The 17,980-nt window shown below is 35.4% G+C and overlaps 1 protein-coding gene across 1 annotated transcript; it reads right to left on the bottom strand.

The window, feature by feature from the left end:
* Window positions 1–723: 723 nt before the first annotated feature.
* LOC129224748 (uncharacterized) lies at window positions 724–3,036 on the bottom strand. Its single transcript, XM_054859296.1, has 2 exons — window positions 1,590–3,036; window positions 724–902 (listed from the first exon to the last, which is right to left on the bottom strand). The coding sequence occupies exons 1-2, from the start codon at window positions 3,034–3,036 to the stop codon at window positions 724–726; spliced, it is 1,626 nt and encodes a 541-aa protein (XP_054715271.1).
* Window positions 3,037–17,980: the final 14,944 nt, after the last annotated feature.

Below are 17,980 nucleotides of genomic sequence, written 5' to 3'. Positions count from 1 at the left end.
TTTTATATTGTAATACTTCAAACATCCATTAAAAATAACATTAAATAAAAAATCCAACAAAAATTCAACTTTAAAAATTAATCGAAGTTTTTTTCCCCCCTTTTTTCATTTTCCTTCATTTTTAGCATCAGTGAACATTTTAGAAAAGTTATTACTCTTAAGAGAGTTAATAATGCTATGAATAGTAAATATGTTTTTAAACAAAAAAAAAAAAAAAATAGATTCATGATATTATGGCTCTCTATGTACCTACATAATAACCTCAATTTATATGCAAATTGATACTTTTAACCAAAATTAATCCTCTACAAAAAAAAAAAAAAAAAACTGGGATTGACGGTCTGTAGATAGTGCAACAGGTGGAGGTTACTTCAACAACTATATTTTAGACCCTACTTCAAATTCATCATCATTGCTGAAAGCAAATTTTGGCCGTTGATGACAAGGCACCATTTTGAGGTACTTCACATTGTAAGAAGACTCACTCGTGACCAAAGGAGACTAAAAATCGCCGTCCGTGGGTACACATGGTTATGTGTCCTTGGGTAAAAAGGTACGCCATTTTGGTTTTTCAAGGCACCACAGTTTTACAACATTAAAAATCAGAAACAGAACCTTCAAAATATAGGGATTCATGATTCCTACAACAAAAATAAATAAAACAATCCACGGCGGACGAAAAAAAAAAGAAATTGCACACATTTTTTTTTTACTTAGACCCTACTAAAAACCGGGAAAAATGAGATATAATCTTAAATGTTCGTCTGATGGTTTTAAAACTCCTTGGGGTACTGGAGAGGGTTGTAACACACACGTTGAACCCCAATTAGGATCTTTCTCGATGATAACCGGACTTTCCCAACATCTATAGGTGCAACCGTCCGTGTGTACAGCAGCTTTCCCTAAACATTTACATAACTTTTGAACATTTATCATTAATATTATGAAAGGATTCCGGGCTGTTGTGCCGTGGTCTGAGTGTATATTCTCCAAACGTTTCGGCTGCATCTGCGGCAGCCATCCTCAGTGGTTCCGAGTTCGTAACTTCCAGGGAAGAGACTTCTTGGCAACTGATGCAAGTGTCGAAGTGCTATCAACATTTATAGGGCATGGGTCCTCTTGGTTCTGGACTGGGATTGGCTGGTGAACGTCTGTCTTCATCGCTTCCTGATTGGAGCTTAGGTGCTCCTTTTCCTGCTCGGGGATTGGCTGCTGGGGATTCAGCTGAAGGTCCGTCCTTGTTTCTGATTGGCTGGAGGTTCTTGTTGTTTTAATCCTTTTCAGTATGGGATGCCAGAGCTTGTTTATCTTTTTTCCTTCTTCTTTTTTGTTGAAATTATTTGGATGTTTGAATATCTCGATGGCTTCTCTGTTCAATCTCGCATAATAATGGCAAGTCCTTGAAAGTATTTTTGTCTCTTTGAATTTGATGTCATGGTTCCCCTCACTAAAAGTGTGTTCTGCGACTGCTGACTTCTGAGTGTGGCCTAGTCGGCAATTTCTTTGATGTTCTTTGATTCTAGTGTTGACGCTTCTCTTAGTAGTTCCAATATAGGTAGATCCGCAGGAACAGGGAATCTTGTAAACACCTGCGGCGGACAAGGGATCTCTTCCATCTTTCACAGATCGTAATAAGTCGCTGGTTCGGTGGGTGGGTTTGTAAACAGTCTTGATATTGTGGCGTCGCAGAAGTCTTTCGATTCTATCAGTGACGTCCTCAACGTAGGGGAGGTAGGCTGTGAACTTGATCGGATCTCCTTTAAGTGGTTGTTTTTTTATTTTGGGGTGGAAGGCTCTTTTGATCTCTTGCTTTGAAAAACCGTTGGCTTGGAAAACATTTGTGAGGTGGGAAATTTCATGCTCGATAGCAGTCGGTTCGCAGATTCTGTTGGCTCTCACGAATAAAGTTTTCATTACACCTCTCTTCTGTCGAGGATGGTGATTAGAGTCCTTGTGTAGATAGCGATCAGTATGTGTAGGTTTGCGATAAACACGATGGCCTAGGGATCCGTCATCTCTGCGACTGACCAAGACATCCAGGAAAGGCAACTTCCCGTCGTTTTCGGTTTCCATCGTAAATTGGATATTCTCATGTTGGCTGTTTATGTGAATCAAAAATCGGTGAAGTTCGTCTTTTCCATGGCTCCATATCACGAAAGTGTCGTCGACGTATCTGAGCCAGCAAGTCGGTTGTTTTTCCGCAGTGCTGAGAGCAACCTCTTCAAATTTCTCCATGTAGAAGTTGGCAATAACAGGGCTCAATGGACTCCCCATGGCTACACCGTCTATCTGCTCATAGATGTCATTGTTCCACTGAAAATACGTGGTCGTTAAGACATGCTGGAATAAATCAGCGATATCTGGTGAAAATATTTCCCGTACTTTCTCCATGGCTTCCTTGATTGGAACTCTCGTAAAGAGAGAAACGACGTCGAAGCTTACCAAGATATCTGTTGACTGGAGACTGTAGGTTTTAAGCTTCTCTATGAAGTGGGACGAATCTCTAACAAAAGATTCCGTTGCCCCGACATGGGGTTTCAGCAAACTGGCAAGATGTTTAGAGAGGAGGTGAGTAGGAGAGTTTATGGCACTGACAATAGGTCTCAGCGGCAACTCTTCTTTGTGGATTTTTGGCAATCCATATAATCTGGGGATGAGCGCTTCAGATGATGAAATTGTCTCCTTTGTTTTCTCAGGTAGTGTTGATTTCATAATTAGTGAGTTGGTCTTCTTCAGGATCCTGGATGTAGGGTCACGACGGAGTTTTACGTAGATCGTAGGGTCCAACAGATCCCTAATCTTTCTTCGGTAGTCTTCGGTGTTGAGAACAGTCGTAGCGTTGCCTTTGTCTGCCGGTAGGATAACAATCGATTTGTCTTCATTGAGACTTTTTATGGCTTTTCTCTCTGCATTGCTGACATTACTTCTTGGTGGCTTGGCTTTGTGCAGGATGCGGGACGCTTCTCTCCGAATTTCTTCAGCCTCTGCTTGCGGTAGTTGTCTTAGGCTTGATTCGATGTTGGCAATAATGTCCATTCCGACGGAGATGCAGCCGAAACGTTTGGAGAATATACACTCAGACCACGGCACAACAGCCCGGAATCCTTTCATAATATTGACACCGGCCGTGAAAGCCTTCACTCTTACATTTATCATTAAGTTTTTCACTATCATACATTTATTTTTCAAAACACTGCAGGTAATATAAAAGAAATATCTAAAGTATAGGTAGATTTAATTATCGTTAAGGTGAAAAATGAGAGTAAAAAGCGGTAATTTTCTTTTGTTCCAACGTTTATTTTTCTTAATTTTAACAAATAATATTTCATTAAATTTCAAAATTCAAGTGTTTAAGATTTTTTTAAACTCCATTTCAATATTTAAGCATTTCATTTCTTGAATTTTTAAATATAATAGAATCAGTTGAGGTGGAACTAAGCGTAATGTGAAAGTCATGGGTTTTTCATCAAATGTAAAGGTAGTTTTCTCAACATCATAGACAGATTACGATTCAGAAATATATTATTTTCTTCCTTTATGTGCATCTTTGGATTCAGAATATTTCGAACCAACATTGTGCTTGATATGTCTGAGGTATTTCTCAATACGAAGGACTTAAATCGATTGAAATTAAAGAATAATCCAGTCCGATATGTAGTTTTTAATTAAGTCAGATTTAATGATATTACTTCTGAGTTTTTATAAAAAATCGTCTTGATATTGATCTGAATTGATAATTTTTAATCACTCCAAAGTTAGTTAACTTTTAAATTCCTTTATTTACAAATTCCTTTTAACATGGTTTTGCATCAGCTTCGAGGAAGAGAAAAAAGAGTTATAGATACCATTTACCAATCGTACATGGTATCTATAACTATGGCATCGATAACATGGTACATATAGGCCATTAGACCCTCTTCAAATAAACTCAAGCATTTTCTGCTGAATAAAATAGGGCTTTTATAATTCTAAAATAACAAATCGCTAACATGCGAACATATATGCACCTCGTAGATGTAAAGTAGTCATAATTAGCGATTTAAATTTTGAGTTTAATGTTCTCCCTTGCCCCAATACTGGTACATGGATAATTTACATAACTTGGGGTGGTACATAGTTAAACATTTCGCGACGTAAAACACATTTGTCAAGTTTTAACTGTTCACTCTTAATTTCGTTTAGATAAACTATCCAGCATATGTAACATCTTACTTAGTTTGCGCATAGTGTAGTTCTAACTAAACACTAAAATTTTATTTAAAAGACATCAGGCCCTCTAAAAATGAACTCAAGCAACTTCTGCTGGATAAAATTCGGCTTTTGGGATTCGAAAATAGCAAATCGCTAACCTGCGAACATGTGGCACCTCGTAGAAGTAAAATAGTCATACTTAGTGATTTAAATATAGTTTAATGTTCTTGCTTGCCCCAATGCTGGCACATAGATAGTTTACATGACTTTTGGTAGCACATAACTGAAATTTTACGGTTTGGAAGACATTTGTCAAGTTTTAACTGTGTACTCGATTGCAGAAACTAATCAGCATATGTTGCGTATGTTCTTAAATAACTTGCGTAAAACTAATACTAATTAAAAACTAATATTGCTTTCAGTACTAATATCTTCTTTACTAATAATAAAGCTGAAAGTCTCTCTGTCCGGAGGATGTCTGGATGTCTGTAGGATGTCTGGAGGATGTCTGTAGGATGTCTGTGACGCGCATAGCGCCTAGACCGTTGGGCCGATTTTCATGAAATTTGGCACAAAGTTAGTTTGTAGCATGGGGGTGTGCACCTCGAAGCGATTTTTCGAAAATTCGATGTGGTTTTTTTTTCTATTCCAATTTTAAGAAAAAAACTATGATAAAATACGAAATTATCATAACGTGGAACTGTAACGTGGGTACAAGCCAATTGGCGAGAAAATTCACCATACATTATTTGTAAATATACAGGCGAACCAAAAGACCTTTTAATTTTTCTATTACGGGCAAAACCGTGTGGGTTCCACTAGTTACTAATAATAAAGCTCAAAGTTTCTCTGTCTGGATGTCTGTAGGATGTCTGTGACGCGCATAGCGCCTAGACCGTTTGGCCGATTTTCATGAAATTTGGCACAAATTTAGTTTGTAGCATGGAGGTGTGCACCTCGAAATGATTTTTCGAAAATTCGATTTTGTTCTTTCTCTATTTCAATTTCAAGAAAATTTTCCGGAGCAAAAATATTGTAAGATGGACGAGTAAATTACGAAATTAGCATGACGTGGAACGTGAGAGCGAATGAACATAGCCGATTGGCGAAAAACTCGTCATCCATTATTTGTAAATATACAGGCGAACCGAATGGCCTTTTAATTTTTCAACTACGGGCAAAGCCGTGCGGGTACCACTAGTTGTAAAATAAATCAATTAATAGTTGTGTTAAGTAAAACTTGGATATTCTCCAAAATAAATTCTAGCAATGCGCTGCTATTGTCACGAATGAGTGACGTCATTTATGCTGGTTATGAAAATCTTAATATTTATACCTTTAACTGACATTTAGTGTTGCTCAAAGCAAGATATATTCCTTCAATGACACGTTGTTTTAAGTGAGACATAAAAATGAACTATTTTGCTCAGATGTTGTCACAGCTTATTGTTAGCCATTCAAACACATATGTGTTAACATGTTAATTAATGCAATATTTTGATGTAAATCCTTCATTTAGAGTTTTGTCGTACACCTAGAAAGTTCGAGCTCATTTATATGCAAATGAAAGTCAGAATCATTACTTTTCGCGTGTAGTAATTTCATCTTTCTCCATACGTTGAGGTCGGAAATGCTAACTTGCGTGACGTCTTTGGAACAAATGATCGTGACAAAGACGGAAAGTAATGAAATATGCTATATCTTAGAGCACAAAATCCCTCGGGGCTCGATGCTGTTGTTTATTTGTTTGCAAAAGGACACTTTCCTTCATTACCTAGAGCGATTTGTTTTGAGTAATTAAACATGTGTTGAATGATTTCTGTAATTAATTTAAACTACCTTAAAAAAATAAAACCCATTTTTGTGTATTCGGTTTCATCTTAATTGTGTCTGATAGATATTGAGACAGATATGTATTTTACTGATATTTCAACAGTCACGGAAAAATACAATTCGGTCTAATATTAACATAAACTCAGTTCGTACTTCTGAACACAATATTTTGCAGATAATCTAGAAGAAGCAGCATATTGGGTAAAATAGCCATATTTCGACCCCGTGTCCGATTTCATCGCCATAAGTTTCTACCACCGGTGAAATTTTTGCTGGTTGTAATCAAGAACACTACTTATTTGTGAAAATTTTATGAGTCTAGTGCGCCGCGTTGCCATCTGAGAACTCTTAGTCCGATTTTCAAAAACTTGAGTTATTGTAATACGTTTTGAAAAAGCACTTTTTGATTTATTAGAAAGAGTTTATGAAATTGTAACTGATGTATTTGTTTAGATCAATCTGTAAACTGAATGATATAAGCATTTTGCTATATTTGGTTCACTTGACGTAGATAAAGAAGCCGCCATATTGGCAAGTATGATGTTCCTATTTTCGTCCCCAAGATTGGAGTACAAAGAAGTTGATGTAGAGTATTCAGTAAATTTAGAAAAAAAAAGAAAGAACATGGAGAGATATAGGTGCGTTGGTCTGAACGCACCTTGTGGCAAACACAAAATGTTTCCAAGAGCGAAGAGCAAAAAGAAAAAAGTGTACTTTGAGAAAAAATAAATAAAAAGAAAACGATTTGTGTTTTAAGTATTTTAGCTTAAATATCATGTGTAGGCTTAGTTGGTATTGCCATACAATTTTGTTTGAATTAAGTGACTGTAGCATATGTCTTAAGAGGACGAAAAGCTTTAGAGGAGGACGAAATATTGCGACTTTGCCCTACAACTAGAGCATTAGGATTTTTCTTTCTGGGAGAGTGGAGGGTTGATCCTAAAACTCTTTAAATCAATAGAAACTCCCATTTTAGAATTGGCAATGCATAGTAAAAATAAAGACTTTGAGGGGTAGACCTTCAACTTCCTCTTTGATGCGCAACAGAATGATAAAGAAATTTATTTATTTATTTATTTTTTCACTTTTGTTTTACCATTGTTATCTACTTAAACATAGCAAAGTCGAGCCTTAGAAAACCGTTCGAATCGGTAATATGTGTTATTCTAAGATAAATCAATTTCGAAACGTGCATATCATTTCTCAATCGGCACGATTAAAAAACTATTTTCTCGAGAAATGAAAATGAAATATGATTAGTAAAGTACATTTTTGATAATATTATTTTAAAAAAAATGAAAAAAGAACTGAATCCTAATGACATTTCGAATAAATGCGTCTTTTTTAGGAAACACAATGTGGAAAAAGTTTAAATTTTTTTAAAAACACACCTTAATTGGACCAAACGTTGAATAAAAAAAAAACTAACATTGTTAAAGCAGTAACACGTTTCTAATATAGATAATCAAATTTTAACGCAGCATAGGCCTTCCGTTTATCCAGCAGCAAGAGACCCCGAGTGTATGCAAAGGAAGCGCAACATTTCGCTGCCAGACATTAGAAATATTGTGCAAATGTATTCCACAGGAGCAAGAATTTTTTGAAAAATTACTATTAATACAATGTTAAATGTTTTATTAACGTTTATAACGTTCATGTATATTTTCTCGCTTCAGTAACGCTTATAGTTAAAATATTTTTATGGAAATTCATCAAGTGATCTGGAATGACGTTGTATGCGGTCTTTAAAAAAGCTGAATGTCGTTTTAGTTCTCTTGATTTGACTTAATCAATGCTGTAGGCAGTTCTTGATGCTATCTTGGCACAATTTGCAGTCTCTCCTGACGTGACTAAATTATCCTGATAAATATGCAAAACATTATCTATATTGTATGTAAGTAAATAAACGTATTTATTTTAAAATATGAGTCATGAATATTCTGCTAGCAAAAATTTAACTTTGCACCCATTAAGCACCAAGTCTCCCATTTTGGGAACCTTTAATTAATATTTTTTTCTTCATCAAGTAATTAAGATATAATTTTGAAATTCTTTAAAATAAATGATAGAGAATCAAACTTTATTCCTAATTTTTTCAAAAAGGTTTGGAATGTAAATTATTTTTTAAAAAAATTTTAAATTTTGCAAAAATTTCTTGTTTTTGCATTACACGGGAAAAAAATGCCCTAAAAATAATTAATGCGAATGTAGGAAATTCGAAACATGGAATAACAAACAGGGACCAAGAAAAACAATTTAAAGGAGGTTTATTGGACTTTATTTACTGAAGTCCCAAAATGGGAGACTTGGCGTGTTCTGATTAGCAGAGCTAGTCATGCCTAACCCATTCTGCATGAATGAACCCTCCCCTTTTTTCCTGTCGAAACCACAGCCCCCTTTGTATTTTCTCACTGTAAACACTCTTTTGTTGTTCAAGGTCAAGAGCAGGCGCTTTTATCAAAACAAGTGACATTCCATTCGTTTAGAAAAAAGTTTTGGAATAACAGGGTGCCAATCCTCCCTAAGGAAAATGACGCATCTCTCTGAATTTCTACAGATCACGAAAAAGATTCCTGTAAAAGATCAAAATTCTCTTTAAAACTATTCCTCCCCTCATAAAAATATTTCCCTCACCTTCCCGTCAAAGTCCCGACCCCCACCCCTCTTGCTTTCTCCCCCACCCCCTCCGAAACATTGCAAGAGCAGTGCTATGATTATATGCTTTTCGTGTCGCAACTAATTAGGGGAAAGCTGAATTTTAGCAGGATGTTAGTACACAAAGTACACACTAAAAAGTCACAAAGTAGCGACCCCGAACCCTCTTGCTTTCCCCCACCCCCTCCGAAACATTGCAATAGCGGTACCATGATTATACGCTTTTTGTGTCGCAACTAGTTAGGGGAAAGCTGAATTTTGGCTGGATGTTAGTATATAATGTATTCTTTAAAAACGTACTAAGTCCCGACCCCCACCACTCTTTCTCCCCCCTTCACCCCCTCCGAAACACATAAAGAGCAGTACTATGATTGTACACTTTTTGTGTCGCAACTAATTAAGAGAAAGCTGAATTTTGGCAGGATGTTAGTACGTAATGTATTCTTTAAAAAAGGGCAAAGCCCCAATCCCCACCCCTCAGGCTTTCCTCCCCACCCCCTCCGAAACATTGCAAGAGCAGTACTATGATTATGCGCTTTTCGTGTCGCAACTAATTAGGGGAAACCGGATGTTTTTCATGATGTTAGTACAAAAAGTATACACTAAATTAAGACAAAGTCCCGACCCGCACCCCTCTTCCCCCCCCCCCCGAAACATTGCAAGAGCAGTACGATGATTATACGCTTTTCGTGTCCCAACTAAATAGGGGAAAGCTGATTTTTTTTCAAGATGTTGTTATACTAAGTATACTTTAACAAAACACAATGTCCCTAGCCCTATTACTTCCCCCCTCGCCCTGTCCGAAACGTTGCAATAACAGTATTATGATTATACGCTTACAGCTCGAAAACTAATGATGATACTGGAGAATTAATTTCTTTATTTTACTTCTTACAATATTATAAACCAGTGGCGCCAAACCGTCCCACGGGTCACAACCGGCCCATGAAACTGATCAGTATGAACTGTTGCTTTGCGAAATGTTACAACTCGAGGACTATGTAAACAACTGGTTTCTGAAAAACAGGTTGCATTCAAAAAAAAAAAAAAAGCATCAAGTTATAATAACTACAATTTTTCTTTTATAAGAGGTCATTTACCAGTTTGTTGGCTTGGTCTGAAATAGTGTTACAATACATTCCACTACAGTGTCGACACATAGACGTATAATCGAATCCAGTTTTACGACAACTACAGTTTGTAACACAATGTTTTACAGTTGCAAGATATTAGTAGGAGAATTTCACTTGGAGCATAGAGGTAATTGTCATAATCTTACGAATCAGCCTGTTGCTTGAAATATATATCCAAACCCATTCTTCTGCTGGAAGTTTAAAACCTAACCAAGTTTGAATAAAAGTTTCTGAAAAGCAAGTAATCACAAAAATGTCCCTAAAGTCAACTTTTGATTTATCAAAACTTCCACCAACTTCAGACGTTACTCGTCACTATCTTTTTAAAGTTTCCACCAGAGTTTTTAGCGTCAACACCAGATTCAAACTCGGTTAGGTTTTAAACTTCCCCCAGAAGAGTGAGATTGGTATTATACTTCATGCAACAGACTAATTCCTAAGTTCATGAAGATTACCTCTGCTTCAAGTGAATTTCTCCAATTAGTATCCAATTAGTTATGTGTTTCAAACTGTATCTGTCGTAAAGCTAGGTTCGATTGCACGTCTATGTGTGGACACTGTAGTGGAATGCTATGTAACAATATTTCGGACCAAACCAACGAAATATTAGAAGATAGCCCCTTATTACATTGTTGATCCATTTCAAGAAAATGACTATTATCATATTATTATCTATAAATTTTGTTCAAACATTTCTTTTCAAGACGTAATGATAAAAAGCTATTAATTTGTTGAAGTTACATTTTGGTTTTTGTTGCGAGATTTCTGCATATGATTAAGTTGGTAAAATGGCGAAACTGAGCTATCTACATAAAAATTGTATGTTTCATAATTTGTGTATAACAGTGGTCCCCAACAATGTTTTCAGAAACCAATTTCTAAAGTTTTGGCTAACAATTTGTAATATTGTCATTAATTGTGCTCTTCGAGTTGTAACATTTCACAAAACAACGGGCAACACGGATCAGCTTCGCGGGCCGGATACGGCACCTGGGGCTTAGTTTGGGCACCACTGGTTTATAATATTGTTAGGAGTGAAATAAAAAAAGGAACACCCCGGTAACATCATAAATTTTCAAGCTGTGCGCGTATAACCATAGTACTGAACTGATCAGTGTGCAATGTTTCGGAAGGAGGGGGGGGGGAGCAGCAAGAGGGGTTGGGGTCGGGACTGTCTAGGTTTTAGTGTACACTTTAAGTACTAACATCGTGCAAGAATCCAGCTTTCTCTTGGTTAGCTGAGAAAAAGAAAAGCGAATAATCATAGTACTGCTCTTGATGATCTAACTGTTTCTGAGAGGGTGAGGGGGGGAAGCAAGAGGTGTAGGGGTCGGGACTTTGTGTTTTTTTAGTGTTTTCTTTATTTACTAACGTCCTACCAAAATTCAGCTTTCCCCTAATTAATTGCGACACAAAAAGCGTATAATCATAGTACTGGTATTGTAATGTTTCGGAGGGGGTGGGGGGAAGCAAGAGGGGTGGGGGTCGGGACATTGTGGCGTTTTAGTGTATACTTTATGTACTAACATCCTGCCAAAATTCAGCCTTCCCCTAAATAGTTGCGACACGAAAAACGTATAATCATAGTACTGCTCTTGCAATGTTTTGGAGGGGGGTGGGGGAGAAAGCAAGAAGGGTGGGGGTCGGAGCTTTGTGGCTTTATAGTGTGTACCTTATGTACATACATCCTGCCAAAATTCAGGTTTCCCCTAATTAGCTGCGTCACGAAAAACGTATAATCATAGTACTGCTCTTGCAATGTTTCGGAGGGGGGTGGGGGTCGGGACTTTGTATTTTTTTAGTGTATACTTTATTTGCTAACATTCTGCAAAAATTCAGCTTTCCCTAAATTAGTTGCGACAAAGCCTATTTTTTTACCTTAATTGACTGGGCTAACACTGCAATCGACATATTTTTGTACGTAACATCTTTATTTTAAACATGATAAAAAAATAACGCAAATACGAGAAAGAAAAAGAAAACGATTCACACATTAACAAGTAACCGACACAAATCAATTCCATTTTCACACTGCAGTTTCTTAGACTCTGAACTTTTGCTGCGTTTTTTCTCTAGCATTATATACTACTTCGTACATTTTTCACGTTGAAAAAGTTTTTACCATTTTCTTCGAATAATGTGAACAAGATGTCAGGCCAGATTTTTTCTGTACAAGTTTGCAATATCTTGCACCTTAAATTCTATAGCTTCAAATCCTTTTCCAATTTTTTCCAAAGATTTCATTTTAAAAGTATTTTCCCTTCTGTCATTTTTGAGGAATACAACTGTATTTTTCGAAGTAGTTTCACATATATTTCTATCTTGTTCCATTTCTATTGGTGCTATCGTAGTTAAATCTCTAAAGGGCGATTGTAGTAAAACTCTCCCGTGCGTAACGCTAAGTTTTATTTTTTCCAGCTAAACAAAGTCTTCAAAAAATTATGCTGTTTGGGAATAATACATGCCTTAATATACTATCAAAGCATAGCAGTTAATCCCATATTCAATTAATTGTTACTTGAATAAAATAAAAAATTACCGTTACGCACGGGACATTTTTTCGAGAATCGTCTAAAAGAGTTTAAAAAAAATTTTTTTATTTACATTTTGATGATTATGAAATTGATGAATTGTAATGACGAAGTGATTTACAAATAATGTATTATTGCCCAGAATTATTGCCTTACTCTCTGATTTAAAGCGTATATGATGAAATCCTTAAAAAAAAATATCCTCTCGACATTGATCGAGTAACCCTGTAGTTTCAACTATAAAACTCGTGCCACGGCATGATAATATGTTTTGGTAATGTTTAACATGCAGGGGAAGGCTTTATTGTTGCAAGACTGAACTGGATCCGGTAACTAAGCTGTTTTTCTGGTAAGCCTGTGTCATTTCAGGAGAATTACGAAACGAAAAAATTGTCAACAATGAACGTTATCTACTGGAGTTCAGGATTAATCCACTGGAGTTAGGGTTACAATTTTAACTATCAAAATATCATCAAACAGGCAATGGCTTCGTTCAAATGTAGAAGAGTAGATGCAATTTTCACCCGTCATACCTTGACGGGGGACATTCTAGTTAATAAATAAATAAATGAATACATCTTAGCTTACGCAAAAGATGCGCACTTCTGTGCAACATTCAGAGGAATCTTTTGACATTTGCAGGCTTCATATGCGGCACGTAGGTAGTTTTAAACATCGGTTGCTGCGTGGACTTCCGTACGGTTCTTTATACATATTATACGGAAACTAATGTATGTATAACTTTTCATACAGACTGAAGTAACATTCTAAACTGACGACCACTTAATGATCGTATACATGGTTTTTGTCGCTGAGCTTGTGTCACCGTGTTGGTGAAATATTACAAGCCCGTAGAATATTGTCGAATATCGGATGACGAATCCAGAATCAGCTGTGTGACATTTAGCGAGATTTCCGTAGCACGTTACATTAAGTTTTTGTTGTTCGAATATCTAATCTAAGATGCCGAGAAAAACATCTTTGTTTTTTTATAAATGTCATTTTATGTATTTGACATACTTTGAAGGTGATGGGGAGACTCTAAGATGCGTCTTTGAAAAATATGGACTCAAGAGTTTCTTTTCATAAAGCGTGTAACGAGTAAAACAAGCCCATTTCTTTTGAGTTATTAAAAAAAATACTATTGCCTAATTGGCGTAAGGAAATCCATAATGTGACGTCAGCTTCAGATTTGTTTTCAGGATGTCGTAAAACCTCAATGAACCAATTCGATTAAAATTCTATAGTACTAACATTTCACTCTTCTATGTTGAAGAACGTCCCATTACAGACATAATGCGAATTCAATTTCAGAGTGATTTTTTTAAAAAAACAAATATTTTTTTTTGAATAATTTTTAACGGATGGTCGCTTAAATGCTGGATTCAGTCACCCATACAGTAATAGAATGTTTCTTATTATTTTTATTTGAAACATTTTTATTTATGCAATACTTTTAGTTAGATCTACATTAAACTGATTCCTGGGTTATTTCATGCCAATACCTTACTTCAAAATAATTCGTAAAATAATGCGGTGCCAATTTTTTGCATCTTAAAGGCTATTGGCTTTAACCAGATTCGAACGTTAAAGATCAACTCTCAACCACTGCAACAATATATCCGCTTCAATTTTCTGTACTGAAGTGTTTAATAACCAAAACGCCACAACGTACGATTTAAAAACAATTTATATAGTAATAGTGGTACCCGCACGGCTTTGCTCGTAGTAAAAAATTAAAAGGTCATTTGGTTCGCCTGTATATTTACAAATAATGGATGGTGAATTTCTCACCAATTTGCTCGCCCATGTTACGGTTCCACATTATGATAATTTGGTAATTTACTCGTTCACATTATGATAATTTGCTCGATAAAATGACCTTGAAATTTGAGTAGAAAAAGAACAAAATCGAATTTTTGAAAAATCGCTTCGACGTGCACATCCCCATGATACAAACTAATTTTGTGTAAATATTCATGAAGATCAGCCATACGGTATATGCGCTATGCGTAAAACAGAAATCCAGACAGACAGAGGTCCCCGAGATCCAGACAGAGAGAGGTCCAGATATTCAGACAGAGAAACTTTCAGCTTTATTATTAGTAAAGATTTAGAACAGTTTTTGAGATATTCAGACTATGTTTGTATTATTATAGGAAAACTCTAAGTGTCAATTTGAGTCTATGTCTGTAAGTTATGAAAATACTTTAATAAATACATAAAACGTTATCAATTTACCAAAAGGAAACAACGCTAAATACCATTAAAACGTTTCACAAAAATTATTATTAAAGTTATCAGTTCTCTTTGTTTAGTTTTCAATTGAAGTTTCATTCGTATATTTAAAAAAGTTCCTTAAACAAATATTGTTGTAGGAATATTGCCTTTATTGATTTGAAGTATACTTTTGAATTTCGAAAGGAAATTTTGCGGGGAAATGAACTAATTATTGCAAAGTCATTATTAACTGAGTTTTGAATTGTTACGATTGGATATTTTTAATTACGTCTAATGTAAATAAGCTTGACATCCGACTTTTTACTACTCAGTTGAGAGACAATTTTCGAAATTTATATAGAATAATACTTTTATTCAAGATTTCTTCAGAATGAAAACTCAGTTGTAAAATTCAACTAGGTATTACTTCCAAAGAAACAAACTCAACGATCAAAGAAAAAGGTATGATCATGAGAATTAAAATACAATGGTATACTGTGTTAACAAACAGGATAGACTAAATGTAAAAAAAAAAGGGGGGGGGTGACACCTTGAATTCAAATTATGTTTTTCGCAATCACGAGTGTGTGTATGTATGCTGGCGTGTGTGTTTGTGTCCGTGTGCAGGCGTGTGTGTGTGTGTGCGTATGTACGCGCCTGTGTTCATGTGTAGGTATGTGCGTGTGTGTAGGTGCGTGTATGTACGCGTGTATGTGCAGGTGTGTGTATGTACGCGTGTGTATATGTATAGGTGTGTGTATGTACGCGTGTGTATGTGCAGGTGTGTGCATGTACGCGTGTGTGTATGTGTAGGTGTGTGTATGCGTGTTTGTGTAGGATATAGACGCAACCATGAGACAATATTCGCTGGGAGGCAGGAGCTGCATCAGGAGGGGCCCGGTCGACGGTGGTGCTGCAGAGGATGGCGGGGGGAAAATAAAATCATTGGAATATCAAAACCGTCAAGTGAGAACAATAAGCAATCGTGATTCCTCAAAAGGAAAAGTGCCATTTTGGCACTTTTCCTTTGGCTTTGTGATTGAAAATTGGCTTTGGCCGTGATTGAAAAGTGGCTTTGTCAATCACGTGTTTGGCTTAGACCGGAACATATTAGGGACAAACAGACGGCGAATACGAATACTAATCGTTTTTTTTTTTAATTTATTCCAGACAAAGTTTCTTAAAAGTGGTCATAGCATCAAATCGTTTGGCAACTGGTTGTTTACTTCTAATATATCTTCTCCTAAAAAGCAATACAGATTCAAGAAAAACAGTATCTGAAAACGTGAGCTGTTAACGATGTAGTCCTAAAATTGTGCTTTATTTTTTATTTATTGATTCTTTTTTCTATAGTACAATAAACATTTTGTACAAATATAGAGGAACCTACTTTCCGAATCTCATGCTGAGATAGAATTTTCAACTTGAGCCATATTCGTTTCTATCGAAAAATAAACTCTCAACATCGGTGCAATGTCATCAACTTAAGCCGATATTTTTTTTGTTTCTACTAAGCCCCAGGAGCTATCTTAGTATTGTAGGAGCAGGGTCGGAATCGAGCTGAGTTTTAGGGGAGAAAGAAGGAGGGAGTCGGAGCCGACGGCTCATATTCGGATTCAGAAGATTGTCATTTTCCCTATGACTCCGCAGCTCACGTGAAAACACTTACGCTTTAAATTTATATCACTTTTATCCCGTCGTATTTACCTATGAATAGCGTCAATTTTAATCCGAGATACGAGTCTTTACTATTTATTAATATTTATTTTTCTAATTCTCGAAACCCAAAATTTAAAATGTAATTTTAATTTGCATATTTAAAAAAAAATGTTTTGGCGGCATTTTTTTCGAGTTGTCGTTAATGCTAAAAAAAGCATAAAAAGAAAAAGGCATAATAATAAATAAAAAGAAAAAAAAATCCAAAAATACCCTTTAAATAGCTAAATTCAAAAAAAGAAAAAAGAAGAAATATTGTTCATAATGAGCTTTTTCCAGCAAAGTTTATATGAAGAGAATACACCCCATCCCGTAGTCGATAATATTTAGATTTCTTTTAACTATTGAAAACTCAAAAAAAAAAAAAAAAAAAACCTTGTTTATTTATAAAAGATATTTTCTATGCTTTCTTCATCAAGAGCCTTTCTACAAGTTTTTCGAAGCTTTCTCTATGGGTGTTAACTGTTCAAAATTGAACTAAAAATTGTTTGAATCAAAAATGCAATCTCCTCCTCGTTGAGATTCTTTAAATTTCTTTTTTTTTTTTTCATTTCAGAGTTTTTAAACAAAACACATTGGTTTGAGGTGCAGACGGACCAACGAATCCATTTTCCACATCACAAGACCCTACTTTTAAATTTTTAACTGTTCGTTACATTTTTAAAAAAATATGTCTTTGTTTTCGTTTTTTTCTACTTAGCGACACTTTTACAATGCATTTGGCCATTTCCATGTCTTATTACTATTTTTTTTAATTTAAACTAGAAAGTAGGCTCAAAAATGAAAAGCCAGCTATGCAAACTAGTGTTCAAAATAGTAACCACAAATTTTGAAAAAAAAAAAAAAAAATGAAATTGAAGAATAGGCAAAACTTAACTTTAAAGCTTCTCAGGTACTATGCAAAATAAATAATCTCAGAACAAGGATTTTTATCTATATAAACTACATCATCCCAAATACTCGAAACGAGGTAATTGTAATATCACATCATACGTGTTTTAGGGCAAATGACCATGATATTTAAATTATAATCCATACACATACGGATTTAATCAAAACAATTTTACTGGGACTTTAATTTGCAAGGAATGGCATGGTTTTCAAAAGCTTTCTAAATGTTAAATTATCATCTCGTTGGCAATGAATTTTATCAAATTTGCAAACGGCACTTTCGGAACATTCGAATGCGTTTGCTTTGTTTATTTTATTTTATTTAATTTGTTGATCCATTTCCAAAGTCACTAACATTAAATTAGTCATTTAAAACCTTTGATTAATAAGAGATTTTGGTATGAATTCATACGTCCTCACGAAATTTGCTCTAGTTATTCAAAGATATTTTCCGTAATAAGTTTTCGATATGACTTATAAAGTCAAAAACAAAACTGAATCAACTATTTAGATGTAAAAAAAAATCACAAACTGAACGAGTAAGATTAAAAACTTCCTTGGATGAACTTCTTTGAAACGACTCAAAAGGTAGCCAAACTTTCTCTATTCAATCTGAAAAACGCTATGATAAATAATTTTCACTCGATTTTGTGATCTCGAAAAATAACACGACGTTCGGAGACAACTGAAGCAGTGAAAAACAAAGGAATGCGTGTCGACATTTTAGTTTTGATTATAATGCGTTTAAAGTTCCTAAATCATGCTGCATGGTAGCACCCACCCAGACAACCATCTCAATCTTTGCCCAAA

The sequence above is a fragment of the Uloborus diversus genome, chromosome 6, assembly GCF_026930045.1.
Source record: "Uloborus diversus isolate 005 chromosome 6, Udiv.v.3.1, whole genome shotgun sequence".
Classification (NCBI taxonomy): Eukaryota; Metazoa; Arthropoda; class Arachnida; order Araneae; family Uloboridae; genus Uloborus; species Uloborus diversus.
The sequence above is the reverse complement of the archived record's forward strand: the minus strand, read 5'-3'. Positions and strand labels throughout refer to the sequence as shown.

Bases quoted from the DNA above. Each gene is read 5' to 3' on its own strand.
- LOC129224748 (XM_054859296.1), bottom strand. From the start codon at position 3,036: ATGGACATTATTGCCAACATCGAATCAAGCCTAAGACAACTACCGCAA. The intron at 903-1,589 runs GTGTTTACAAGA...GTAAATGTTTAG, and splicing joins AGATCCCTTGTCCGCCGCAG to GGAAAGCTGCTGTACACACG.